General features: G+C 40.8%; 1 protein-coding gene across 2 annotated transcripts in view; it reads left to right on the top strand.

Annotated features, from left to right (window-relative positions):
* The window catches only part of LOC143132392 (uncharacterized), a 151,276-nt gene that overhangs the window by 51,638 nt on the left and 76,178 nt on the right, over positions 1-23,460 (top strand). For both annotated transcript variants that reach the window (XM_076291874.1, XM_076291873.1), the window contains 5 exons: positions 7,369-7,536; positions 12,477-12,650; positions 19,786-19,959; positions 20,666-20,839; positions 22,787-22,960. In XM_076291874.1, the coding sequence (XP_076147989.1) occupies positions 7,369-7,536; positions 12,477-12,650; positions 19,786-19,959; positions 20,666-20,839; positions 22,787-22,960 (864 nt within the window). The remainder of the gene's footprint in view (positions 1-7,368; positions 7,537-12,476; positions 12,651-19,785; positions 19,960-20,665; positions 20,840-22,786; positions 22,961-23,460) is intronic.

Below are 23,460 nucleotides of genomic sequence, written 5' to 3'. Positions count from 1 at the left end.
GTTTAAGAATGACTATTCCATACGGTCTTGCAAGCAGCCTCCTTCAAATGCGCCGTTGAATGCCAAAATACCGATGCATTTATTTGACATATCGCGCGTTGCGCCGTTAAAGGGAATGACAGATGTCATTCTCATTGGTTTAAAATGATGTTACGCCCCAAACACACCCATATGACTGATTAAAAGACCTAGGAACACCTTGTTACGCCATGCGCTCCACTTTTGAGAACGAAACCCCTCCCAATGTGAACTGGACATCCTACTAAATTTGAATAGACTTTTGACGAGTGACGATGCACTTTAGAATGTCATGATAGGGCCCAGTGACTGCCGCGAGAGAAGCGGGTTCTGTGTTGCGTTCATTTCAGTGACTGGCACGAGAGAGGGGTCTGTGTTGTGTTGCGTTATGTTAATTTATTTCCATTGGCGTGCCGTCCACAGCTGTTCAGTTCCGACAAAGCCTAATTTTGAAACAATGAGTGCAGGCCGGCCGCGCGTTTATATGGTTATATTGCTTGAATGGGGTGTGTGGGGGGGGGGGTCCCAAGCAGCTTTCAGCCATAGGCCTACGGCTACTTTGAGAACATTTCCTAATTCACCCGACACTAATATTCAAAATGTTGAAAACTATTTCGGCATAGCCTATAAGCAGTTTAATTAAATGCAATGTTAGTTGTAAACAAACGGGCTACTTGGTGAGGCTTGGCCTCACAGATGCGCTCGTGCCTTAGATGGCAAGAAAAATCTTCACGATATGCCTATTAGCTGACCGCCTGATTCACGTTGGCTGGGGGGCAGGGGGGGCCATCAGACATTTGTGCCCAGTTATATCGGCCCTGCCCCCAACAAATCACACCTCTGTGACAGCTTAAAAGAAGCCGAGAGGACTCCTACCTCACAGACCTATTCACCAACCGGTTTTGTGGTTTTTCGCCATTTGAAATCCTACGCGGCTACAGGAGCTTCCAATCGTGAGGAAGCAATTTTGCATTGTAGGCATAACTAACATGCAATAACGCCACCAACAACAACCAAAACTAGGCTACTCATTGTCAACATGTAAATTAAATGTAACATTATTGTGAATCAAATTAAAATGTTCTCTTTGTAGGCATAGGCATAGTAGCCTAGGCTAACATATTTATTTAATAATGTTACAAAGATACTACATCAATCCGTATGTTTCATTAGGCTACTAGGCTATTTGTTTTGCCTTGCTCTTGATTCATGTAGGCTAGGCCCTTTTATTCAGTTATTCATCATCTTCCGTCCTTGTGTAGCGCACGCATTCTCAGACCTGTCACCTGCCACTCATCGTAAGGGAGGTGTTTGGAATCATTCCCTTGTTACAATCATCAGCCAATCAAGGTGGTCACTTCAGTCAAGCTCGTGCATGAGTAATAACATCATCCATAGCAACGAAGACTCACTCACTCTTAGTCAAAGATTCTACAGCGCTCAGCTCCAGAATCTGTTCAGGGGTTGTCATTTTTCCTTACTAAGAGTAGGTCTGAAAGGCTTTGTGAATAACTTAATAAGAGAAACCTAGCTAAAATCTTTTATTGCTATTTAGGAGCCTACTCCTAGTGGTAAGATAAAAGGCTTTGTGAATATGGCCCCTGGTGTCTAACCCAATGCATAGCCCATTTACACAAAATAATGGTCGAATATTAGGCTACTGATGATCATTGTTATTTAAGAACATGCAGTGCGCGTAGGGCACCAAAAAACATCTTGCTCATAGAAAATCATCATACCGCACATTGTGGCGGGTGTGTTATTTACTGTAGGCTGCGCAAACCACAGGCCTTTATTTTGGGCAAGCATTCGAGGATTCGAGGCAGGCCTTCTGTTGAAGAATTTTATATAAAGCCTGCGCTAACAGTAATCCTCCTGCCCCCGATACCACAGCTGTGGATAGTGTGGAACGTTCAAGTAATAACACAATCCAATCCCCCGCTGACCACCTCACACATTTCTCTAGAGTTTGCAACGACCTTACATGACACAATGCCATAAAATGCCAGTTTTTAGGACACACAATAATGTTTGTAATGATACCAGTTAGGCCTACGTTCAACAGTAATGAGCTATTCATTGTCGACGGTGCATGGTGAAGTAAAATGTGGAAAACAAACATTTGCCGATGTCATTGGATAGGGGATAGGCCTACTTGTTTATTTTTTACGTAGCCTACAATGACCAGTTCAGACAAAGCCGAAATTACTAATTTTGAAACATTTGTATGGTTATATTGCTTGACTTAAATCCCAGAGAGTAGGCTCCGCACCCCACAGTGATGGGCCTAGCGGTCTTACGCGTTCAGTGTGGGGTATAAACAAGCTGAGAATTTAGCGGTGTCACGTCTGCCTGTCACAGACGTGGGGAGCTAAAGCTTGGGATACAGTTACTACAGTAACAGTAGCCTATTTTATTTTACTTCTTATGGAATATTTTTTTCACTTTTATAAAGGCTTTGTTTGAATGCTGTTGGAACAAATAGTAGGCTAGGCCTAGTTGATTATAAAGGCAACTTTCTGTTGCAATATTCTGTGTGTTCTGGACTGCAGGTAACTTAAGCCAGTGGTTCTCAAACTTTTTCTTTCATTCCCCACTTTGATCAAGGGGGCATTGACTGATGATAGTGGAGATAACGTGTTATCCCGAGGCCTTTGCAAGTCAGCATCTCCGACGTCTACCCTATTAAAAATATACGTTTTCGATGTCCCAAACGGAGAGCCATATTGTTTTAACGATCTCTATGCTACTCACCAAAATGTAGGCATGGGAACATGATGAAGTATCGAACTGTCGTGTGTTAAATTATTGTGATTACGAGCCAGTGTTTTTTTTTAAACATCTAACGAAATGCAACAGACTCATATCGTCCTCGCATTCGCAAAATGAGGACAGACTGCTCAGATAACAGGTGTAGGCCTACCTCCAGTTATGCACGGTTTTAGTCAAGTCTTTAAATGTGCTGGTGAAACAGTTGTGTACTCTATTTTTATTTATCCCCTATTCACCCACGCCGTCAATTCTGTGGCGCACGTGCGTTAAAGCCGGCTGATGACAGCCACCGTTCGCAGCAGTTATCAGTCCCCTGCAAGAGTTCCAATCTGGGTTAAGCGTAGCTTTTGGGGAACGCACCCCTGATGTCTGATGTGTGATCAGTGGAATATGGGGAGGGAAGTGGCAGTGTTTTTTTGCGCGTCTGCAGAAGTCAGCCAAATATGAATGTAATTCTGCGGCATAAAGTAGATGTATTTGTTTATTGTACAGAAAAATACAAATGACATGTCAAGCAGTCAATTGACTACATTGCAGTCAAGAAGTAGGGCAAATTAATTTACGAAACCAAAACGTGGGTCATAGTTGTCTAATCCTCTATTGTGTAGCCTGTTAAAAACGTCGCCAGATAGTATTAAATCGGCAACAACACTGTTTTCTGCAGAAGCCTATCCAAGGCTACAGATTAATTCTGAACAGTTATTTCTCTACTGGCTCAATTATCACACCACTGTTTTGATTTGCGTAGCTGCGTTACCCCCAACACTAGTGCTGCCGCGATTAGTCGACTTAGTCGACCTAATCGACCATGAAAATTAGTCGACGGCAATTTTTTTAGTCGAAGAGTCGTTTTACTATTGACCGCCTATTTATTTTTGGTCTCACACGGCTGTAATGTTATATTAACTCTATGTTATTAACTCTTGAAAAGTACAATGACTGTCTTTGGATGTTAAACAGGCTACTAAGACGTTGGCATGTTTTAAACCCCACTATGCACGCAAGTGTTAACGCCAGCAGCAAAGCTGCGTGCCTGCCTGCTTTCAGCGCAATTAATTATTAGGCAGAGCTAAGTGGGGGGAGCTAAGCTAGTTACGCTAGTCCAGACTCTGACTAATATAGTAGCCTATTGTGGAAATTGAAATAAATGAAGTGAAGTGTCTCACGTTGACAACGCAACGGCGTGTCATTACTGTAATTCATTCATACAAAAAAAACGTTAAACCGAACATGCCGCCGCCCGTGATATCAACAATCAAGGTGCGCGTCATTTCCCATGGTCAATAAGTCACGACGCATATTTTGTTAGCGTTCAAGCCAACTGATAAAGTGAAGTAACCTATGTGGTAAGACGCGCAAAGTGCCTGTAGCCTACTTGTTTTGAACATGCTGATGTTAGGCTCATTTGCAAAGTCCTCAACTCCTGTCGCCTTTCAAAGTCCAGCGTTTCTCAAACTATGATGGTATGAGCATTCATTCAATGCGCGAGAGAAACTGAAACCACTTGATAATGTTGGTAGCAAATCTCCAATTCAACCTATTGGAAAGCTATTTAATTATGAAACTACATTTAATAGAACAATGTGGATTTATGCAACTTCCATAAAAACAGAGCACAGACTATAATACACTATCTAGAGTATTGTATAGTCAAATTTGAATAACGTGGCCAAAAGCTTGTGGCATAATTAAATATGTCTTTCCATTTGCCTACCAGTATATGATGCTTGCATGAGGGAAACATCCCAAAACGATGACACCCATATAATTGCTGTTGTTTTGAGAAGTATTTATCATGCAACCATGCAAAAGCAATGGAACTATTCTAATTATATTTTACATTAGTAAAGCAGTCCTCTGATGTGCATGTTTTCAAACTTTTTGTGAACAATGTTAGCACTTTAAACACTGGCTGCTTTGAAGTGCATGTATAACAATATAGCATAACAATAATAATTTTGATGTGATATAATGATAATTTGATGGGGGGTGGGTTCATGTAGGTGGGCCCTATGACCCCAAAGTATGCCATGACCAGGCCTGGGTGACCAGGGTGTTTTTTTTCCAATACATAATGTTTTTGAACAGTTTACTTACAGTAATACAGCTTCTAACAAAAGTAGGGTGATATATATTTTACGTTTTCCCTTTAGTTGAGTTCAAAATAAAACGTACACAACAAAATAACAAACACTTGATTTAAAAAAAAATAGTCGTTTAGATTAGTCGACTAATCGAAAAATTAGTCGAAAGATTAGTCGTTAGAAAATTAGTCGTTAGTGGCAGCACTACCCAACACTGACAATAATGTAGACAGCAAATTTCGATTTCGATTTTCGTTACCACCGTGTAGTCAAGCCTTAAGACATACCCAAGTAGCCTAAATCGAGGTAATGTTTAATTATGCATGATTTATTTTGTTATTGAATTCGTAGGCTGGGATTACTCTCGGCAAGTCTCCTGCTTTTTCATTAGGGGCGGCAGGCAGAGCGATGTACAGTGGCAGAGCGACGCACAGTGGCTGAAAGTGGTACTAAAGCTTCACGCAGCTTCACGGCCTCGTAACGCGCGAATGAAGTGGTCATTTGAAAGCGATGCCCACTGTACATGCCTCATTTGAATTGTGCATGTATTGGAAGTCACTTCGGATAAATGCATATATGTAATCACCACATGTAAATGGTATGACCAGATTGTCCAAGTGACACTCAAATAATGGAAGAAAAAGAGGTAGGGAAATTGCAACAAGACTTTGATAACTACAATCTCCCGGTCATAATAGCCTTCACCTTATGCTGAAGGTCTCAGGGTCTGGTATGTAGGACAATGATGCAGTCGAGTGTCAGAGCAGTAAATTCAGTTCATTAAAGGTAAATGCCAATGTCCTTACTGTTTTCTCGGTTTTTGCTTCTTTTTCGCTGGCTCTGTCATGACGAATGTCTGAGAAACTCCATCGCTACCTTTTTCTAGCCGGTGCCTGGCGTGTACGTGTATGTGTATTTGAATGCAGTAAAGCAATTTGTTACACTCGTTATACTTCCTGACACTGAGAACGTCGGCCCGCCGGCCCACAGTTGCAAGGGTGGTTTTTCCACTCACATGCGCTAGGGGGAAGCAAGACGGCCACCATTCAACCCGAAAAAAGTCATATAACCATTCCAATGACTCTGAAGCTGTTAAATGAAGGTAAATTAAGCTAAACAACTTGCAAATTAAGCTAAAAATCCTGCATAGTGTGCCTTTAAATTCAGTAATTCATCTCATATAACAGATCAGAATGTTGAGAAATGGGGGGTGGTATATTCTTTTCCATAGCAACACTAGCAAGCTGTGGAGGCTGCAAAAACATCTGAAATTTATAAGCACAATCAATGATTAAATGTCTTCCGATTTCATTTCAGATTTCATTTATTCGTTTGACATGGCAGAAACATTAGAAAAACTTAATGTTTTTACAGTCCTGAAATAGTCAAACAACAAAGTAAAACTCATAAATAAGGGCATATATAAAACAAACTAAATTTGTCAAGAGGACAAGTGCAGTAAGTATAAAAGTATAAATTACTTATAGTACAGTTTAAGAGCAGGTGGGATAAAAGAGAGTTCATGTAGACAGTTGTAGAAGTCCTAGTGAGAAACATATGCAGGGAGAAGGAACTGTCCTTAAGTGTGATTATAAGTATACTCAGGGTGGCTTTGTCATGCCTGTGTCACTGAGGGTGGGAAAAAAGGAGGATGAGATTCCAGTTATTCTGCAGCAATGCCCCCCCCCACACACACACTCCCACCAAAAGAAAAAAACTGGGCTGGCATGCTCTAGGACAATGGATGAAGCTCAGATAGATCTGTTTTAAAACATCAGATGGGAGACCAGTTGTGCTGGCCACACTAAGGTAATGGATCCTGGGTCTGACTCAGAAAATCATATATTTGACATGAGCATCCCAGGACAAATCTGATGAAATCTTAACTCCAAGAAGTTTGAAGGCTCTAGTGATTTCTTGTCCAGCAATCAAAGGTAAGGGAGGACAAGGGATGTTAGCACTCTTCATGCACTAATAACCATGTCTTGGGTATTAGCTCCATTTATAGCCCGTGCAAACTCCTGCCCCCAGTCAACCACTGAGTCCCAAGCTTTCTGTGTCAGGCCAGGCAAGGATCCCATGAGAAGCTCAGTAACTGTCAGGTCATCAGCTTATTTCACAGGCAGAACAGAGGGGGGTAGATATGAGTCCAGGCTGTTGATGCAAATCACAAATAACAACTGGGAAAAGCCCACCCACACCTGATAGAGCTGCATCTGAATGGAAATGAACTAGGAGATACAGGAGTGAGGCATATCTCTGATATACTGACAAAATGTAATGTACAGAAACTGCTGCAAGTAATGTGATGCTAAACAACCTTTAAGATGACTGTGTATAGATGAAATAGTCAAGTGTTTTAGATCTTAAAGTTGTCATATTACTAAATATGGTCCAATACAAATGTTTCTCTTTAACTTCCTCTTTAAGGCACAGTTAGGCCAGTAAAATTAGCATTTTTAATTGTTCGTTTTGACTCCTCTATTTGGTCTAGGCTGTCTGATTGTGGTATAACAGGCGACGGATATGCAGCTCTGGCTTCAGCCATCAAGCACTCACAGCTGATAGAGCTGGATCTGAGAGGAAATGACCCTGGACTCTCAGGAGTGAAGCAGCTCACTGATGCACAGAAGGATCCAGGCTGTAAACTGAAAATAATCAGGTAAGATTTGGCCAAACACACTTAATGATAATATGGACTAATATCATATGCTCACTGCACGAATATCATGACTACTAAAATAAATAATGATAACAATATCTATCGAAAATGTGAACAAAGCTATAGGGAGATCTCATGGGAGAAAATATAAATGAATACATGTATATTCATCTTTATATTTTTCCATTTTTATATTCACCTTTTGAATGGCGGAATTTTATTTGTTAAAATAATTATTTATGGTATGATATCTCTATAGTAGACGATGTCAATAGAGGTTATACCTAATTTAGTATAGCCTTCATTGAGTTACAAACTACTTGTTACCACACCAGACTGACAAGGGCCTGGTTAGGTTTTTCTGTGCATTTCCCTAAAAAGCTCATAGCGTGAACACATGTGCACTTCTCTAAAGAAGTACTTAAAGGTTGTGTCAACGATGGCGGGGGTAATGTCACTTCTGTTGACGTTCAAACAAAACAGAGAGCTAGCTCGCTACTCCCTCCCCCTCCCTCCCATGCAATTGAAACTCTCCTGAATGCACATCTCGAACATAGGGATGGGACTTCAGGTGAGATGAGTGAGAAGAGGGCCTCTGTAATCTAGGTAGCCTAGGCTCTGAGATCTGTACACAAAAACAATTGCTACCAACAAGATGTGCATTTAGGAGAGTTTCAATCGCACGGGAGGGAAGGGGAGGGAGTACCTCCCACTTGTGAGGTATACCATCACCAGTCATCAGCCATCCGTGTGTTTGGCCCTCTTCTCACTCATCTCACCTGAAGTCCCATCCCTACGACTGCCCTTTCATCGCCCACTGTCCCCCCTACCTGGATTCCTGGCCCGTACAGCCTAGCGACCCACCACCTGCCCTATGACAACTCTGCCCGGATTCCTGGCACGTACTGCTTAGCGACCCACAACTTGTCCTATGACAACTCCTAATCCCCCTGGAAAATTCAGTTTTTTATACTGGACTATTTGAACTTTCTGACACTAAATAGGATTAATGTATTATCATGTCAGTTTTGTACCATCCCACCTAGGGCTGATACTGCAATACCGTGGTCACGTGACGCCTACAGCGGGTCTGAGCTCATCACCGTCATCACTGCAAAAAAAATATGATAAAATAAAATAAATCTGTGAAACATTTGGGGGATTCGACTTCATGTACCCGCCTGCAGAGGTCTTAAGCTGACAGCATAACGTGATTATTTCTGAGATTCTGATACGTTTTCAACCATGACAGCCTATGCACAATTCCGTTGAAAACGTAGCAGAATCTCAGAAATAATAGTTCAATAATAGTTCAAAACAAAACTTCAAAACTTATCACAAGATGAAGCAAACCTGACTTTTCGCATTTGTGTTGGGGAGCGCAATGTTCCAACATTTCATTTGTTTACTATGCGAGAGTAGGGGAGAACTGGCACAGTCGTAACACTTTTCTATTCTCTCCGCTCAAACTCGATTTAGCCTACATAAAGCTGTTAAACGTTAAACCGCGGTAAGAAAACATCCATACCGTCCCAGCCCTAATCCCACCTCTTGTAAAATACACCTCAGGTGGCTTTAAAGGAGAAGTTCGGTGTGATATTGACCTAAAGTGTGTTGAAACATGATACCGAGTGTGAAAAACCATATAAACCATAATTACTGACTTTTTAATGACATTATCTCCCTTAATAAATGGCTACTTGCCAAAACGAATACAGCCATTTCCTGTGTATTAGTCGCATTGTGTTTAAGCCGCAGGACAGTGTTTTATGCAAGTTAAAAAAAATCATAATAATACCATATTAACTGCTCCTGTGTAGTAACCTGATTTTTTTACAAAATCAATGTATAAGCCGCAGCTAATAGTTGGGAAATTACGGTACTGGGTTCATAGAAAGTCTTACCAAATCACTTGTATACCTGTTTTTAATCAACTTTACCAGGGTGCCAATAAATGTGGAGGAGCTGTATGATGTCTAATGTAAGGCCTACTGCAAGGGTCCTACAGGGTGCAAGGGTCCTACAGGGTGTTACATGATGCCCCAGTTTTTGGGCATCCTTGAAGTAGGAATTTGAGGATGAGGAAAAGGTCCACTAAGATAGTGAGAAGATGAGGAAATACTTAATATTAATATAGACCAGTGATCCTCACTATTTTTTTCACAAGAGCCACATTGGCAGTGCAAAATCAAAAGGAGAGCCACTTTTACGACAACATACTAAGTCACCTTTGCAAATGTGCATTTCTACATATAAATTGGACATCCCACAAAAAAAGAAATAACACAGCCAATAAATTTTCATTTAAGACCAGATTTACTTTAATACTGGGATGAGCGGAAGCTGGCATGCATGTCCTTGACTTTCTTCATGTTGTATTTGTAGTATTAGTAGTAGCAGGTTTGAAAATATCCCCTTTAGGAAGCCTTGATCTTCACCTTGATTATTTGGGTGAAGGGAGAAGTATAATTCAGATGTTTGCATTTTTGTAGTGCAGTATTGTATGTTTATGAAGCACATTTGAAAAAATGTATTGGCTGTGTTACCACATACAGTGGGTCCCTTTTAGAAGTGGCCACTTCATTCGCGCTTTCCGTGATTCACGCAGCTGCGTGAAATGTATTACAACTTATCGCCACAAGGTGGCAGTTTAAGTCCGCTGTAGCATTGCCGGTAAATAGGGCAGCGGATTGCATTCAGGCGTTGCAAGTGGCAGTGAGATACTGTAAGTGTCGTGACTAGGGCTATTCCCCTAAGTCAATCTTAAACCAGATCCACCCGGAACACAGGCAACACACAAGTCTTCCAATGAAGTTTTAACAATTTATTTATTAATGCAAAACAATGAGACTGCCGGAGGGCATACAGATGTAATGGGCACCAGTAGGGGGTAAACTTATCCTAATTGACACATGGAAAGCTACTGAACCATCCCCAATAGGTTAAGATGCCCAGAGCATATGTGAAAACCACAGCACAGCAAATATGACACGCCCACAATGGATCAAATAAATAAATGCACCGTAATAAATAGTCACTGCAATCCAACTACAAAATACACACAATGCACATATCTATATAAATATAAATAGTCACCACAGTTCATTCAAAGGCACAATAAGAGGGGTAGATACATATTGCCACCATTGTCAGTCAGAGATCCCCAGGCCCACCCACACGGCAGCACCCACAAGAGGAAGGAAACAGACTGTACTGGTCGGTCCACACCGAACAGTACAACAAATAAAGAGTCTATTCACCACAACCAGAACAGCGAGGTTCCACAGCGAGGTTCCACAGCTCTGGCGCAGCTCTCAGTCCACACAATAAAATCCTGGCTTATCCAGCTTCAGGCGCGCCAAGTTGTGCACCGCGGATCACCCTGAATGTGCCCTCCAGTCAATGACGCGATGCCTCGCCCCCAACTGCAAGGCAACGAAACACGGAACTTAGACACGACTTACAGTATCACAATTCCAGCAGAGATTAGCCAACACAGCGAGAAGGAGTGGAAGAAAAGGACTTCCCTTTTAACACTGGTTTGAGCGCGTAGTTTAACAGTCACTGCTTTGGCCTCGCATCTCCCTGCTCCAGGCTCCCGTCTTCTCGTTCGCCAAGCCTCCCAGTTGCTCGGCCGCCTTCAGCTGCGATCTCTGGCTACGGCTGCGTTGCATCAACACAGCGGTCAGACAATGCTACGGCATGATATACACAATATCGGCAGTGAAACTCGGACATCCCTTAGATAGGCTACTTAGCTTGCGTTGAGACACAGTTCTTCCATCCGACGTTCCAATGTGTCCTCCTGCCGTTTCCTCCCCACAATATAGTAGGCTGTCCCTATTTATGAAAGAGAACAGCCTATCCTAGCTCCATGCTCATCATGGCCTCAATCAGTCCATTAACACCAATCAATTAGCCCAATGTCCCGCATGACTCACGTCATGGCAGAGTTCCATGATAGCTCACGTAGTCCCCTTGTAAACATTTCCCCTGCCCTCAGTCTTTATACACAAGCACAACATATACCCCATTTCATCCAATAAAATAACAAACATGTCCACAAGTACAGCTCAACATTACAGCATAATACATAACATAGCCCACAACTATGCCCACATTTCCTGTCCATACACTTAGGCACTTGACATAAGCAGAACGAAACTAAAGATCACCTCGTTGTGGTCTAGTAGACTAGGCTAAATCAGAGCCTACTTTTGTTTTTATCAAGCTGGGGCCAGAGATGATGGCCTTTGGCGAACAGTTTAGGCGTACTCAAAATGAGTAAAACCAAATTTGGCCAAAATCTCGCCAAATCTGGAAATCTCGCCAAATCTGGAAAGCTACCATGCGAGCCACCAATTATAGCTTGACGAGCCGCGCAATGAGTAACAATGATATAGACTATGACTGATTTTGACGAAAATCAAAATGGGTTAGGTTGCAGGCAAAGCTTTTCTTTATCTGATCTCATGTTATTATGATAAAAGATAACCTCAGAGAAATGGAATCTGAAACTACTGCAGTGTCACACTTCATAATATTGCCTTATGTATCCGTTTTACATCACATTACACTTTTATGGGGATGAAACAATTTGTTTCTCAAAAAGTTTAAATCTGATTCACTATAATTAGATATAATAAAGAAGGGACACATAGCATTGATAAATGCATTCTTATTTGTATTTTGCGAGGCTTTGGGTAATGCTCCAAAAATCGTAAGACGTTCGGAAGATAGACTTTACAAACTAGTTAGGCTTACAGTACTTTTGGGAAACATGGTTAACCATTAGTATACACTTAGTCATGTTAATGGTAAACTATAGTGGGGACACTTCTAGACTCTAAAGGGGAATGGGAGCAGAAATTACTATATTACATATTAGATAGTACCATATTACATATTTCTATAAATTGTCTATGTGTGTCTCTCTACAGGTTCTTGAAAACAGATGCTTCAGAAAATGCCTGTGCGTATCTGACTAAAGTTGTAGGTACAAACCCCTTACTCCTGTCAGAGCTGGATCTGAATGAGAGGAACCTAGGAGACTCAGGAGTGCAGCAGTTCTGTGCCCTACTGGAGGATTCACACTGCAAACTGACAAAACTTAAGTTAGTGGTTTAACTTGTTTGAACCTTTTTCCATTTCAATTTAATTTCACTTAACACCCAAACATTTCACATGCCTCATGGTGCTTTACAGACTGTTAAAATATTTTGTGAGAGTAACAGGGGTGAGGAAAAACTCCCTAGAATTGGAGATACATATAGGAAGAAACCTTGAGCAGATCCACGATTCAAGGGCCTGACCCATCTAGGGTCAGTTGCAGGGCAGCAAGGTCTGTATACATGATAAGTGAGAGGTTAGTTAGGTGTAGAGAATAGAACATGATGTTTAATCTCACTATGTCTAAATTAAATTTCATGAAAAATGCCCTCCTCCCCCTCCTCCGCTTTTGGTGCTTCCCTACTTTCTAGCTGCAGTGCAGCTGCAGTGCAATAAGTAGATGCAGCACATTGGGTACTGAAATATTCACAGGAATCGAGAAATAGAAATTGAATATTCATGTTGTTTTATCCAATATTGTTATAATATAGTTGTGCACTCATTGAAGCAGCAAAGAAAATGAAAAATTAGAGACTTTTGTGTAATTATTCCATATTTTGTGTAGTATTCGATATCGCAACCTTGACATCCAATCCAATACAAGAAACCTCAGAGTGTTGCCTTTCATTTGAGACCAGGATCATTCTTCTAAGGGTTGCCACACTGTAAGGCTTTTATTGTCAGTATGCATTTTGGAAACCCAAAAGTCCTATGGGGAGTTTCCATAGCCAGGGCATTTTCCAAGACTCATGAGCATACCTTGGCAAATAATGGTCTAAAGTACTCATCTGTCATTTTATATTGATCTACTTTTGCACACAGGTTCACAAGACCTGGTGCTAGTGCTCAGTTGTGTTTCTAAATCATCTCAAGGCTGAAATGTGATCAGTTCAGAGATGCTTGTTATCCGGCAGAAATAAAAAAAAGAAAAACAATATTCTAGCCTCTGGGTCATTCCACGCCAACTCAGCCACCCATGTACATGACACCTCTCAGATTTTGCTGAAAAGCAGTGAAAATATGCCTTATGTTACCAAACGAGGGAATCTGAAGGTTTAGGTCAATATCTCAAACGGTTTGCCCGTGGCGTCCATTTGAATTTCGGGTGCCACGGCCGTAATTGACACATTGGAATTTCACATTTCATCTTTTGCCATTTTTGGAAGCCCATAACGTCTGTTCTAATAGTGGTAGAAGGCTTGAAACTGGTGTGGTAGTTCTTTGTAGCCTGTACTACACAATTCTGGAATCAACATTACTTACTGTTTGGGTGAGTGGTGGGTCACCAAAGTCCTAAAAAATGTTGACGGCATGTGTGATTTTTCACTTTTTGGGTGGCCTTAGCACCACAATTAATGATCATATTTATTCTAAACAGGATTATTGGTTATATGTGGGAACCTTGCTCTTGCCAAAATTAATTTGAAGGGTATGGTACCACTGGTGGGGGTTTCATGGGGGTCCAAAAACCCTCTCCGGCAGAGGTGACTCTTTTGGAACCCCATATTTGGACCCCAAAATGACCATGTGGGCACTTGATGATCCTAATGGGATTTATACCAGATAAAGATACATATTTGTTCTTTCTTTTAATGAAATAAAATTTTTGACTATGAAGCTCCATAATATGAATTTTATTTTTCATAATGCACCATTTTGGACATTGTTTCCAGAAGTCTGGAATGTAGATCAGGGAGAATTTAGTGATGATAAAGCATGAAAATAGTGGAAATAACTTAGTATTATGCTCAGTGATGGCAAACAATTAAATACTGAGACTGTCACGGTTTAACCCCTTATCCCCCATGAAAGAGACCCGCCATCAAACTTTTAAAGAACTAAATAATTAATTTGAACCTTGAATTTCCCCTGGGGATCAATAAAGTATCTATCTATCTATCAATACCGCATTAAACAGAAGTAACTGCAGCTGCTTGCCAATCAATTATAATTGTAAGGTACCTTACCATTAATATAAAAGTGTATTACATCATTTTAAGAAGTTGTTAAACCCATGTCAAGAAGCGGCACAAGTGGCACAACGGGATAAGGAGGGTGGATGATTAGCGAGGGATAGGCCTACCCGGTTAGTCTACCAGTCACAACATATCGTGTGAACATATTACTGACAATTTGATAATTTAGTTAATAGTTTATATTTTACTGATTACTTGAACTATGTTAAAATAAATGTTACTGGAATAATTTGAGGAATGTTTCATTTGCATAGAACGTGTTGTGTTTCTTAACGCCGTCATGCACCTTCACGTGAAGTAGAAAATCGATTCCTGAGCAATCGATGTCAACTAATTCAGGACCTTCACTTGGGACAGCGCCTTTGTAACGTCGAACGTAAGAGGCAGCGTGTTAAGAAGCTTCCTAAGGGACACTTCGGGGAACACACTTAGGAACATAAACAACTTTGGTAAGATATATCTTTTGAGTCTTCTTAGCACGCTAAGAGTGAGCGTTATCGGGGAACCGGCCCCTGGACTTTTGGACCCACAATGGCTGCCTTGCACTACTCCACTTGTACACTTGCACACTTTGCAACTTGTTGTTGTTGTCCTGTTGTCCTGAAAACACTTCTGAACACACTTCTGCTGCTCTTACATAACTTGCACCACTATGCCACTTGCATACTTAGGTCAAACAGAACTACCTCAGCCATTTATTGGCCTGACTTTTGCACTATTATATTGACTGTCTACTGTATGCACAATTGCACAATTTCAACCCAAATTTTGCTGCTCTTATTTCTTCATTGTATGTGCCTTCTTATTTACTTTTTATATTGTTTACTTGAATGTTATGTTTGTCTGTGGACCTAAATTGGTAAAATATGTCTTGTCTCCACCGTGGGATAGTGGGAAACGTAATTTCGATCTCTTTGTATGTCTTGACATGTGAAGAAATTGGCAATAAAGCAGACTTTGACTTTGATAACAAGAATGTTACATAGTGTAAGAACTAAATAACAAGAATGTTACATAGTGTAAGAACTAAATAACAAGAATGTTACATAGTGTAAGAGTTTTTCCTTGCCGCTGTCACTCTCCAAATAAAATTGAATTGAAAATTGAATTGAATAGTGTCTAACTATTATCCAAGAAATTGTGGAAGCAGTGGCATAATTTTGTCATGGTCCTTTTGGTCAAGTTTGAATTGGCGAGCACTGCGTCCATAGATGTCTGGCACACTGACACAACAAATGATATGTTGGAATGGCACCCAACAGGGGATCTGTCTTTGGTCCGATGGCCATGTGAGGATGTTGTTGACACACTTCATGGACAACGATCGGATTCATAGCACTTGGATACAGAACACCCGGAGGCAGAACACTCGCAGTCAGATCGGCTACAAAACTCAATTTTCCAGCCAGGAAAATACATTGCCTGTATCTATGATTATGACTGGTTCATTGCAAACATTGTTGAACGTTCAGATGAACATGGTGACATTTTTGTGAAATTCATGAAGTGTGTCAACAACATCCTCACATGGCCATCGGACCAAAGACAGATCCCCTGTTGGGTGCCATTCCAACATATCATTTGTTGTGTCAGTGTGCCAGACATCTATGGACGCAGTGCTCGCCAATTCAAACTTGACCAAAAGGACCATGACAAAATTATGCCACTGCTTCCCAAATTTTTGTTTGCCATCACTGAGCATAATACTAAGTTATTTCCACTATTTTCATGCTTTATCATCACTAAATTCTCCCTGATCTACATTCCAGACTTCTGGAAAAAATGTCCAAAATGGTGCATTATGAAGAATAAAATTCATATTATGGAGCTTCATAGTCAAAAATGTTATTTCATTAAAAGAAAGAACAAATATGTATCTTTATCCGGTATAAATCCCATTAGGATCATCAAGTGCCCACATGGTCATTTGGGGGTCCAAATATGGGGTTCCAAAAGAGTCACCTCTGCCGGAGAGGGTTTTTGGACCCCCATGAAACCCCCACCAGTGGTACCATACCCTTCAAATTAATTTTGGCAAGAGCAAGGTTCCCACATATAACGAATAATCCTGTTTAGAATAAATATGATCATTCCTTGTGGTGCTAAGGCCACCCAAAAAGTGAAAAATCACACATGCCGTCAACATTTTTTAGGACTTTGGTGACCCACCTCTCACCCAAACAGTAAGGAATGTTGATTCCAGAATTGTGTAGTACAGGCTACAAAGAACTACCACACCAGTTTCAAGCCTTCTACCACTATTAGAACAGACGTTATGGGCTTCCAAAAATGGCAAAAGATGAAATGTGAAATTCCAATGTGTCAATTACAGCCATGGCACCCGAAATTCAAATGGACGCCACGGGCAAACCGTTTGAGATATTGACCTGAAACTTCAGATTCCCTCGTTTGGTAACATAAGGCATATTTTCACCTCTTTTCAGCAAAATATGAGAGGTACCATGTACCCGATTTTGGCTGTTTTCACTTGGAATGACCCCTCTGTAACTCTGTGCCAGTACTTCCCACAGCTATTCTGATTGTTAAGATAAGATAAGATAAGATAAGACTTTATTGATCCCACAGCTAGGAAATTTACTTGTCACAACAGCCCAGTAGTATTTAAATAAGAGAGTAAGAAAGTTGTATACAGTATGCCCAGCATACAAGCACACCTAAAAAACAAAAATCACACAGTGACATGCCTTGTTCCCTAATAACCTACAAGGTCTCAGCTTTCTAAAGAGGCCAAGCATTTGATGGTAGGCCAAACTAGGTGGGAACAGTGGCCTCTGAAGTAGGCACAGTGCAATTTCGGGGGGAAAAGCCTAAAAATGCCTATCCCATATGAAGTTAAAGCCACCTGAGGTATATGTTACAAAGAGGAAGGATGGTTATAAATCCAGTATGATAATGCATGAATCCTATTTAGTGTCAGAAAGATCAAAAAGTCCAGTGTAGGGAATGAATTGACCGATCCCAAGCCCCGCCCCCTTTTACTATGTCACAATGAGGACTTCAGAGGACCTCGGTCAACCTCGGTCAATTTTGAATTTTCTAGTGTCCATTCTGTGACAATACGCCGGTTATGCGAATGCTATAATGCTTCTTTTGCCTAAGTAGCCTAAGTAACTAAATAACTAAAGAGCTCAAAAAGGTTCAAAGATAAGCCTGGGATACTTGTAGAAGTGACATCTGATATCCTGACCGTGTGAAACGTTAACACACATAGGCCTAACTTTGCATAACTTTGGATAGGCTGCTACTTTTCAGTAAAGAAATCTGAGTGTGTATGAAAATGTTCCCTTTATTTGTGTTCATAACTACACACAAAAACATAACTAAATCTCGTTTCCACTGATAAAACGACAACATAAGCCTACGCAAAAAAATTATACCTACCATGCAGGAACTGAACTCGCACATTCATACGATTGGAAGACGCGCAAAAGCTAGCCTACTTCAATCACGTATCGCCTTACACACAACAAGAATACTTTGAGCTTTGCTACATTGCCATGTTTGACTTGGGATAGAAGACTGTTCACAGAAATAAGCTAATGATAATTTTTTCAACAAACGCAATAATAGCCTACTGTGATGCATTATTGATGGCTGAACGAGAGATAGCCAATGTCTTCTAAAGATTGAATCATGTGCAGATTCAAAACTTGCTATATAGGTTATGCAGTCTCGAAATCGCCAATATTAGACCTAGGCTACTACATTGCCCACGTTTAAATTAATTATAGCATAAGCGGGCACTGATGAAGTCTAGTGCAAGACAAATCACGTCTGCAAACTGCAGATATGTCATGCGTGATATGGGTTTAAACTCGGAGTGGTTTCTTTTCAATACACTTGTATCATGTTTATTTTAACTCTTCCTTCTAAAGCAGCTATCTCTCCACCTCCCCAACATGAGCTGCTTAACAGGCTAGTCATTCTCCCAAGTTGCGTGGGAACCAATTGGATCTGCAGCACTTGGTCCCGTCTTCTATTAATCCTCGAAATATGGTTAGATTTTGTTATGGACACGTCAACACCATATTTTTGCACAGACCTGTTAATTGAATCAGAGTCACATGTGCAGCAAATAAGGTAAACTACCTGCTCGTGATAACGTTCTAATTGTTTATCCCCAGTTAACATGCACCCCATTAAGATCCACGACACCGGATTGGCTTGTCCTCAATTTGTGGTGTTCCACCTGTTTGATAACAGCGGACATTGTGAATGTGTCCATCTGCATACTGAAGGCCTTTCTGACCTCTGACCTGTTTTTTGAATATATCAATATTACTTGACGCCCAGAAATCCAGCATACACTGTTGCACTCGGCTAAATGGGGGTGCTGCGTCCCCATGTTGAACACGCGTTCTCGCACACTTTCCTGCAAACTTGTCCGACTTAGCAACAGTAACTATGGGACTGACAATGGGATGAGGGGCTTGGGATCGGTCAATTGTCACTATACTAGGCTGCGCGGGCCAGGAATCCGGGTAAGGGGACAGCAACAGGTGATGGTAGGGCAGTCATAGGGATGGGACTTCAGGTGCGATGAAGGCCAAACACGAGGATGGCTGATGACTGGTAATGGGAAGAAAGAGATACAGAGTGGGTTAGTAGTGAAAAAAGTGTCCAAGTGTCCATAGTGTCCATTGAAAACGACGGGATTCACAAGTTGCTGGGGTCTGAGGCGTTTATAATGGAATTCAATGAGGGGCTTGAGGAGGAAGATCCACCATACAGTAGTTTTCAATTGCGATAGGGGGTGCTGTTTGCATTTTGACCTAGGGGAACGATTTTTGTTCATTCAAAGTGTTCAAATAGTAATATTAACAGTAATTTATCAGATTAGTAATTCACTTTATATATTTTAGTTTTTTCTCTAAAACTTTCCTCAATGAAGGAGCCTCCTCTGATATAGTGGTATACTAAAGAGAGAAAAGGCAAGAGAGGGAGAATTGAAAGAGAGAGCGGGAGAATATATAGAAAAAGACAAGACATTTCCTCTTATTTTACCGAAATGTCCAGATAATCTCATCATTGAGAGCTGAACAATCAGAATACGTTGAAGCGTTCGTTTTCTGTCATGTCATAATTCTATATAATATGGAGTCAGTAATGGATGCCACTCACCCACCCCACCCTCTCCCTACAGACTTGATTACAACAACATAACAGAAGAAGGCTGTGTTCATCTGACTAAAGCTCTCACATCAAACCCTTCACACCTGATAGAGCTGGATCTGAGTAGGAATGAACTAGGAGACTCGGGAGTGAAGCAAATATCTCCTCTGCTAGAGAATCCAGACTGTAAACTACAGAAACTGCAGTAAGTAAACTGATGCGTGTATTATGTTGTTAAATAAACATAACTTAATATTCAGAATGGCGGGACAGGGAACTCCAGTATAGATGTACCTATTCTATACAGCACAGCTTTACAGTAACATGGAATTAAAGAAAATGCACATCGATAGTACCAGCTGTGTCTTCCAGAAACCTTTGGTAGCATTTGCATCTGAGTTTAGTAAACAGGATGTTTCTCTTACTCCTCTCTGTCTCTGTTGGCCTGTTTGACCCCCCTCTCTCTCATTGGATCACTAACAGGACCATGCTCTGAAGACTGCAGCATACATCTCATGCAAAACTCCATCCAGAAGTGTGTGTGTGTGTGTGTGTGTTCATTTAGTTTCTTTGTGTGCATGGGGTTTCTAAGTCTTACAATTCAGTGAAAAGGAAGAACAGTCTTATACTAGTAGGGAGAACACTCTCAAAACATTACAACAGTAAAGTAATGAATATTGATACAGTGTTTAATTTAGAAGAAAAACATATCAAAAGATTCATATTTTCAACAATTACCCATATTTACTTTCCAGTTTATTAATGAATGTTTTCCTATAGGTACATCATCAAGGAGAGCTGAACAATCAGAATACTCTGAAGTCTTCATTTTCTGCCGAGTCGTAATTCTACATATGGAGTCAGTAATGGATGTCAATCACCCCACCCCACCCCACCCTCTCTCCCTACAGGCTTGATAACAGCAACATAAGAGAAGAAGGCTGTTCTCATCTGACTAAATCTCTCAGATCAAACCCCTCACACCTGATAGAGCTGGATCTGAGTAAGAATGATCTAGGAGACTCAGGAGTGAAGCACATATCTGCTCTACTGGAGAATCTAGACTGTAAACTACAGAAACTGCAGTAAGTAAACTGATGAGTGTATGATGTAGTTAAATAAACATAACTTAATATTCAGAATGGCGGGACAGGGATTTCCAGTATAGATGTACACAGGCTTAGAATTTCACCGTTTTAGGGGCAAGGCCACTTGGCCTTCAGTTGGGCATATTTGGTGGGGGGCACAAAGGCCACATGTCAGGGCACAAAGGCCAAAGTTAACTATACAGTAGTATGCTCTAAAAATTATCAAAATTGTATTTAGCCTATTCACAGCAGTAGACCTGCATCACTGTATGAAACATTACAAAAACATGAAACATGATATATTACATAGAACTGTAAATCATCTGATTATCTAATATTTACAGATATCTAGGCTATATTTAACATTTACTTTATATTTGGCCTGTTATGAAATCATGTATTGAACAATTTAAGCACAGCTCAGCTTTAAGAAACTCAAATAGCCTAGATGCATGCTTAGCATATTGTGATCATTAAGGCTACTTTAACAAACTCTTAGTCAGCTGTATAGCCTCTGATTTTAATATTTACCGACATCTAGGCGATATTTGTAACATTTACATTTTGTATTTGGCCTGTTATGAAATCACATAGAAAAATGTAAACACGTTGTGAAACTTAAAGCCCAAATTTGGAGACATGCATGTCGAAATTTGCTGCAAATTCAAAACCGGATTACTCTGGAACGGCTAACTGTACAGGGGACTGCTTTAAACCTTCGTGTTCGGTAAGGTCTGCTGCTTATTTTGATATATGGTTTGTCATGTTTTGAATGAAGGGTTCGTGAAGTATTCCACCAAGATGAATGGGTAGGGAGATAGGCGCAGAACCTAGAATTTATGATTCAATTTAATCATAGTATTTATTTGTCTCGCGAACCGTTCACCAAATGGCTAACATCGTTTAAAAGCTGAGAAAAAGCTCTTTCATGTGATGTGATACTCGTGATGTCTGTATGATGAGTAGGCTACTTCGCGAGTACTGTAGTTAAACTGAGAAGACTGGGTGAATCTGGACGCACTTTCTTTCTTGCCGTGCGCTGTCACTTTCTCCACTGCATAAAAGACTACATTAATTTGCGCTGTGAATGCTAAGATTATTTTGTCAGGCCATAGGCTAATAAAATACGCTATTAGTCGGACGCAAACCAGAATATTGAAAGAAGGGGGCACCAAGGCCACAGTGGCCTGTAAACCCCCTGATTTTCAAAGGGGCATCAGGGCCAACGCAAGGGGCAAAGACGGCCATGGCCGTCGTGGCCGCCGTGAAAGTCCTACCCTGGATGTACACATTCTATACAGCACAGCTTTACAGTAACATGCAATTAAAGAAAATGCAGATTGATAGTACCAGATGTGTCTTCCAGAAACCTTTGGTAGCATTTGCATCTGAGTTTAGTAAACAGAATGTGTCTCTTTCTCCTCTCTGTCTCTGCCGGCCTGTTTGACCCCCCTCTCTCTCATTGGATCACTAACAGGACCATGCTCTGAAGACTGCAGCATACATCTCATGCAAAACTCCATCCAGAAGTGTGTGTGTGTGTGTGTGTGTGTGTGTGTGTGTGTGTGTGTGTGCGTGCATGTGTGTGCGTGTTCATTTAGGTTCTTTGTGTGCATGGGGTTTCTAAGTCTTAGAATTCAGTGAAAAGGAAGAACAGTCTTATGCACTAGTAGGGAGAACACTCTCAAAACATTACAACAGTAAAGTAATGAATATTGATACAGTGTTTAATTTAGAAGAAAAACATATCAAAAGATTCATATTTTCAACAATTACCCATATTTACTTTCCAGTTTATTAATGAATGTTTTCCTATAGGTACATCATCAAGGAGAGCTGAACAATCAGAATACTCTGAAGTCTTCATTTTCAGCCGTGTTGTAATTCTACATATGGAGTCAGTAATGGATGTCAATCACCCCACCCCACCCTCTCTCCCTACAGGCTTGATAACAGCAACATAAGAGAAGAAGGCTGTGCTCATCTGACTAAAGCTCTCACATCAAACCCCTCACACCTGATAGAGCTGGATCTGAGTAAGAATGAACTTGGAGACTCAGGAGTGAAGCACATCTCTGCTCTACTGGAGAATCTAGACTGTAAACTACAGAAACTGCAGTAAGTAAACTGATGAGTGTATGATGTAGTTAAATAAACATACATTAATATTCATAATCGTGGGACAGGAAATTCCAGTATAGATGTACACATTCTATACAGCACAGCTTTACAGTAACATGCAATTAAAGAAAATGCAGATTGATAGTACCAGCTGTGTCTTCCAGAAACCTTTTGGTAACATTTGCATCTGAGTTTAGTACACAGAATGTTTCTCTTTCTCCTCTCCTTCTCTGCTGGCCTGTTTGACAGTGTTGGGAAAGTTCACTTTCTACATGAACTAGTTAAAATTTCAGTTTACAAATTTTAAAATGAACTACAGTGGGCATTACTTTGAAATGGCCACTTCAGTCGCGCATTACGCAGCGTGAAGCTGTGTGAAACTTTAGTACCACTTTCAGCCACTGTTCGTCGCTCTGCCACTGTACATCGTTCTGTCAGTAGCCTGCCTGCCGCCCCTTCTGAAAAAGCAGGAGGCTACCTTTAAACATAATTGTTGC

This window comes from Alosa pseudoharengus, unplaced genomic scaffold (assembly GCF_046254945.1).
Source record: "Alosa pseudoharengus isolate Yale_2024_CS ecotype anadromous, Long Island Sound unplaced genomic scaffold, YU_APseudo_1.1 YU_APseudo_1.1_scf_19, whole genome shotgun sequence".
In the NCBI taxonomy this organism is placed as follows: Eukaryota; Metazoa; Chordata; class Actinopteri; order Clupeiformes; family Clupeidae; genus Alosa; species Alosa pseudoharengus.
This window is presented reverse-complemented; position numbering and strand designations above follow the sequence as displayed.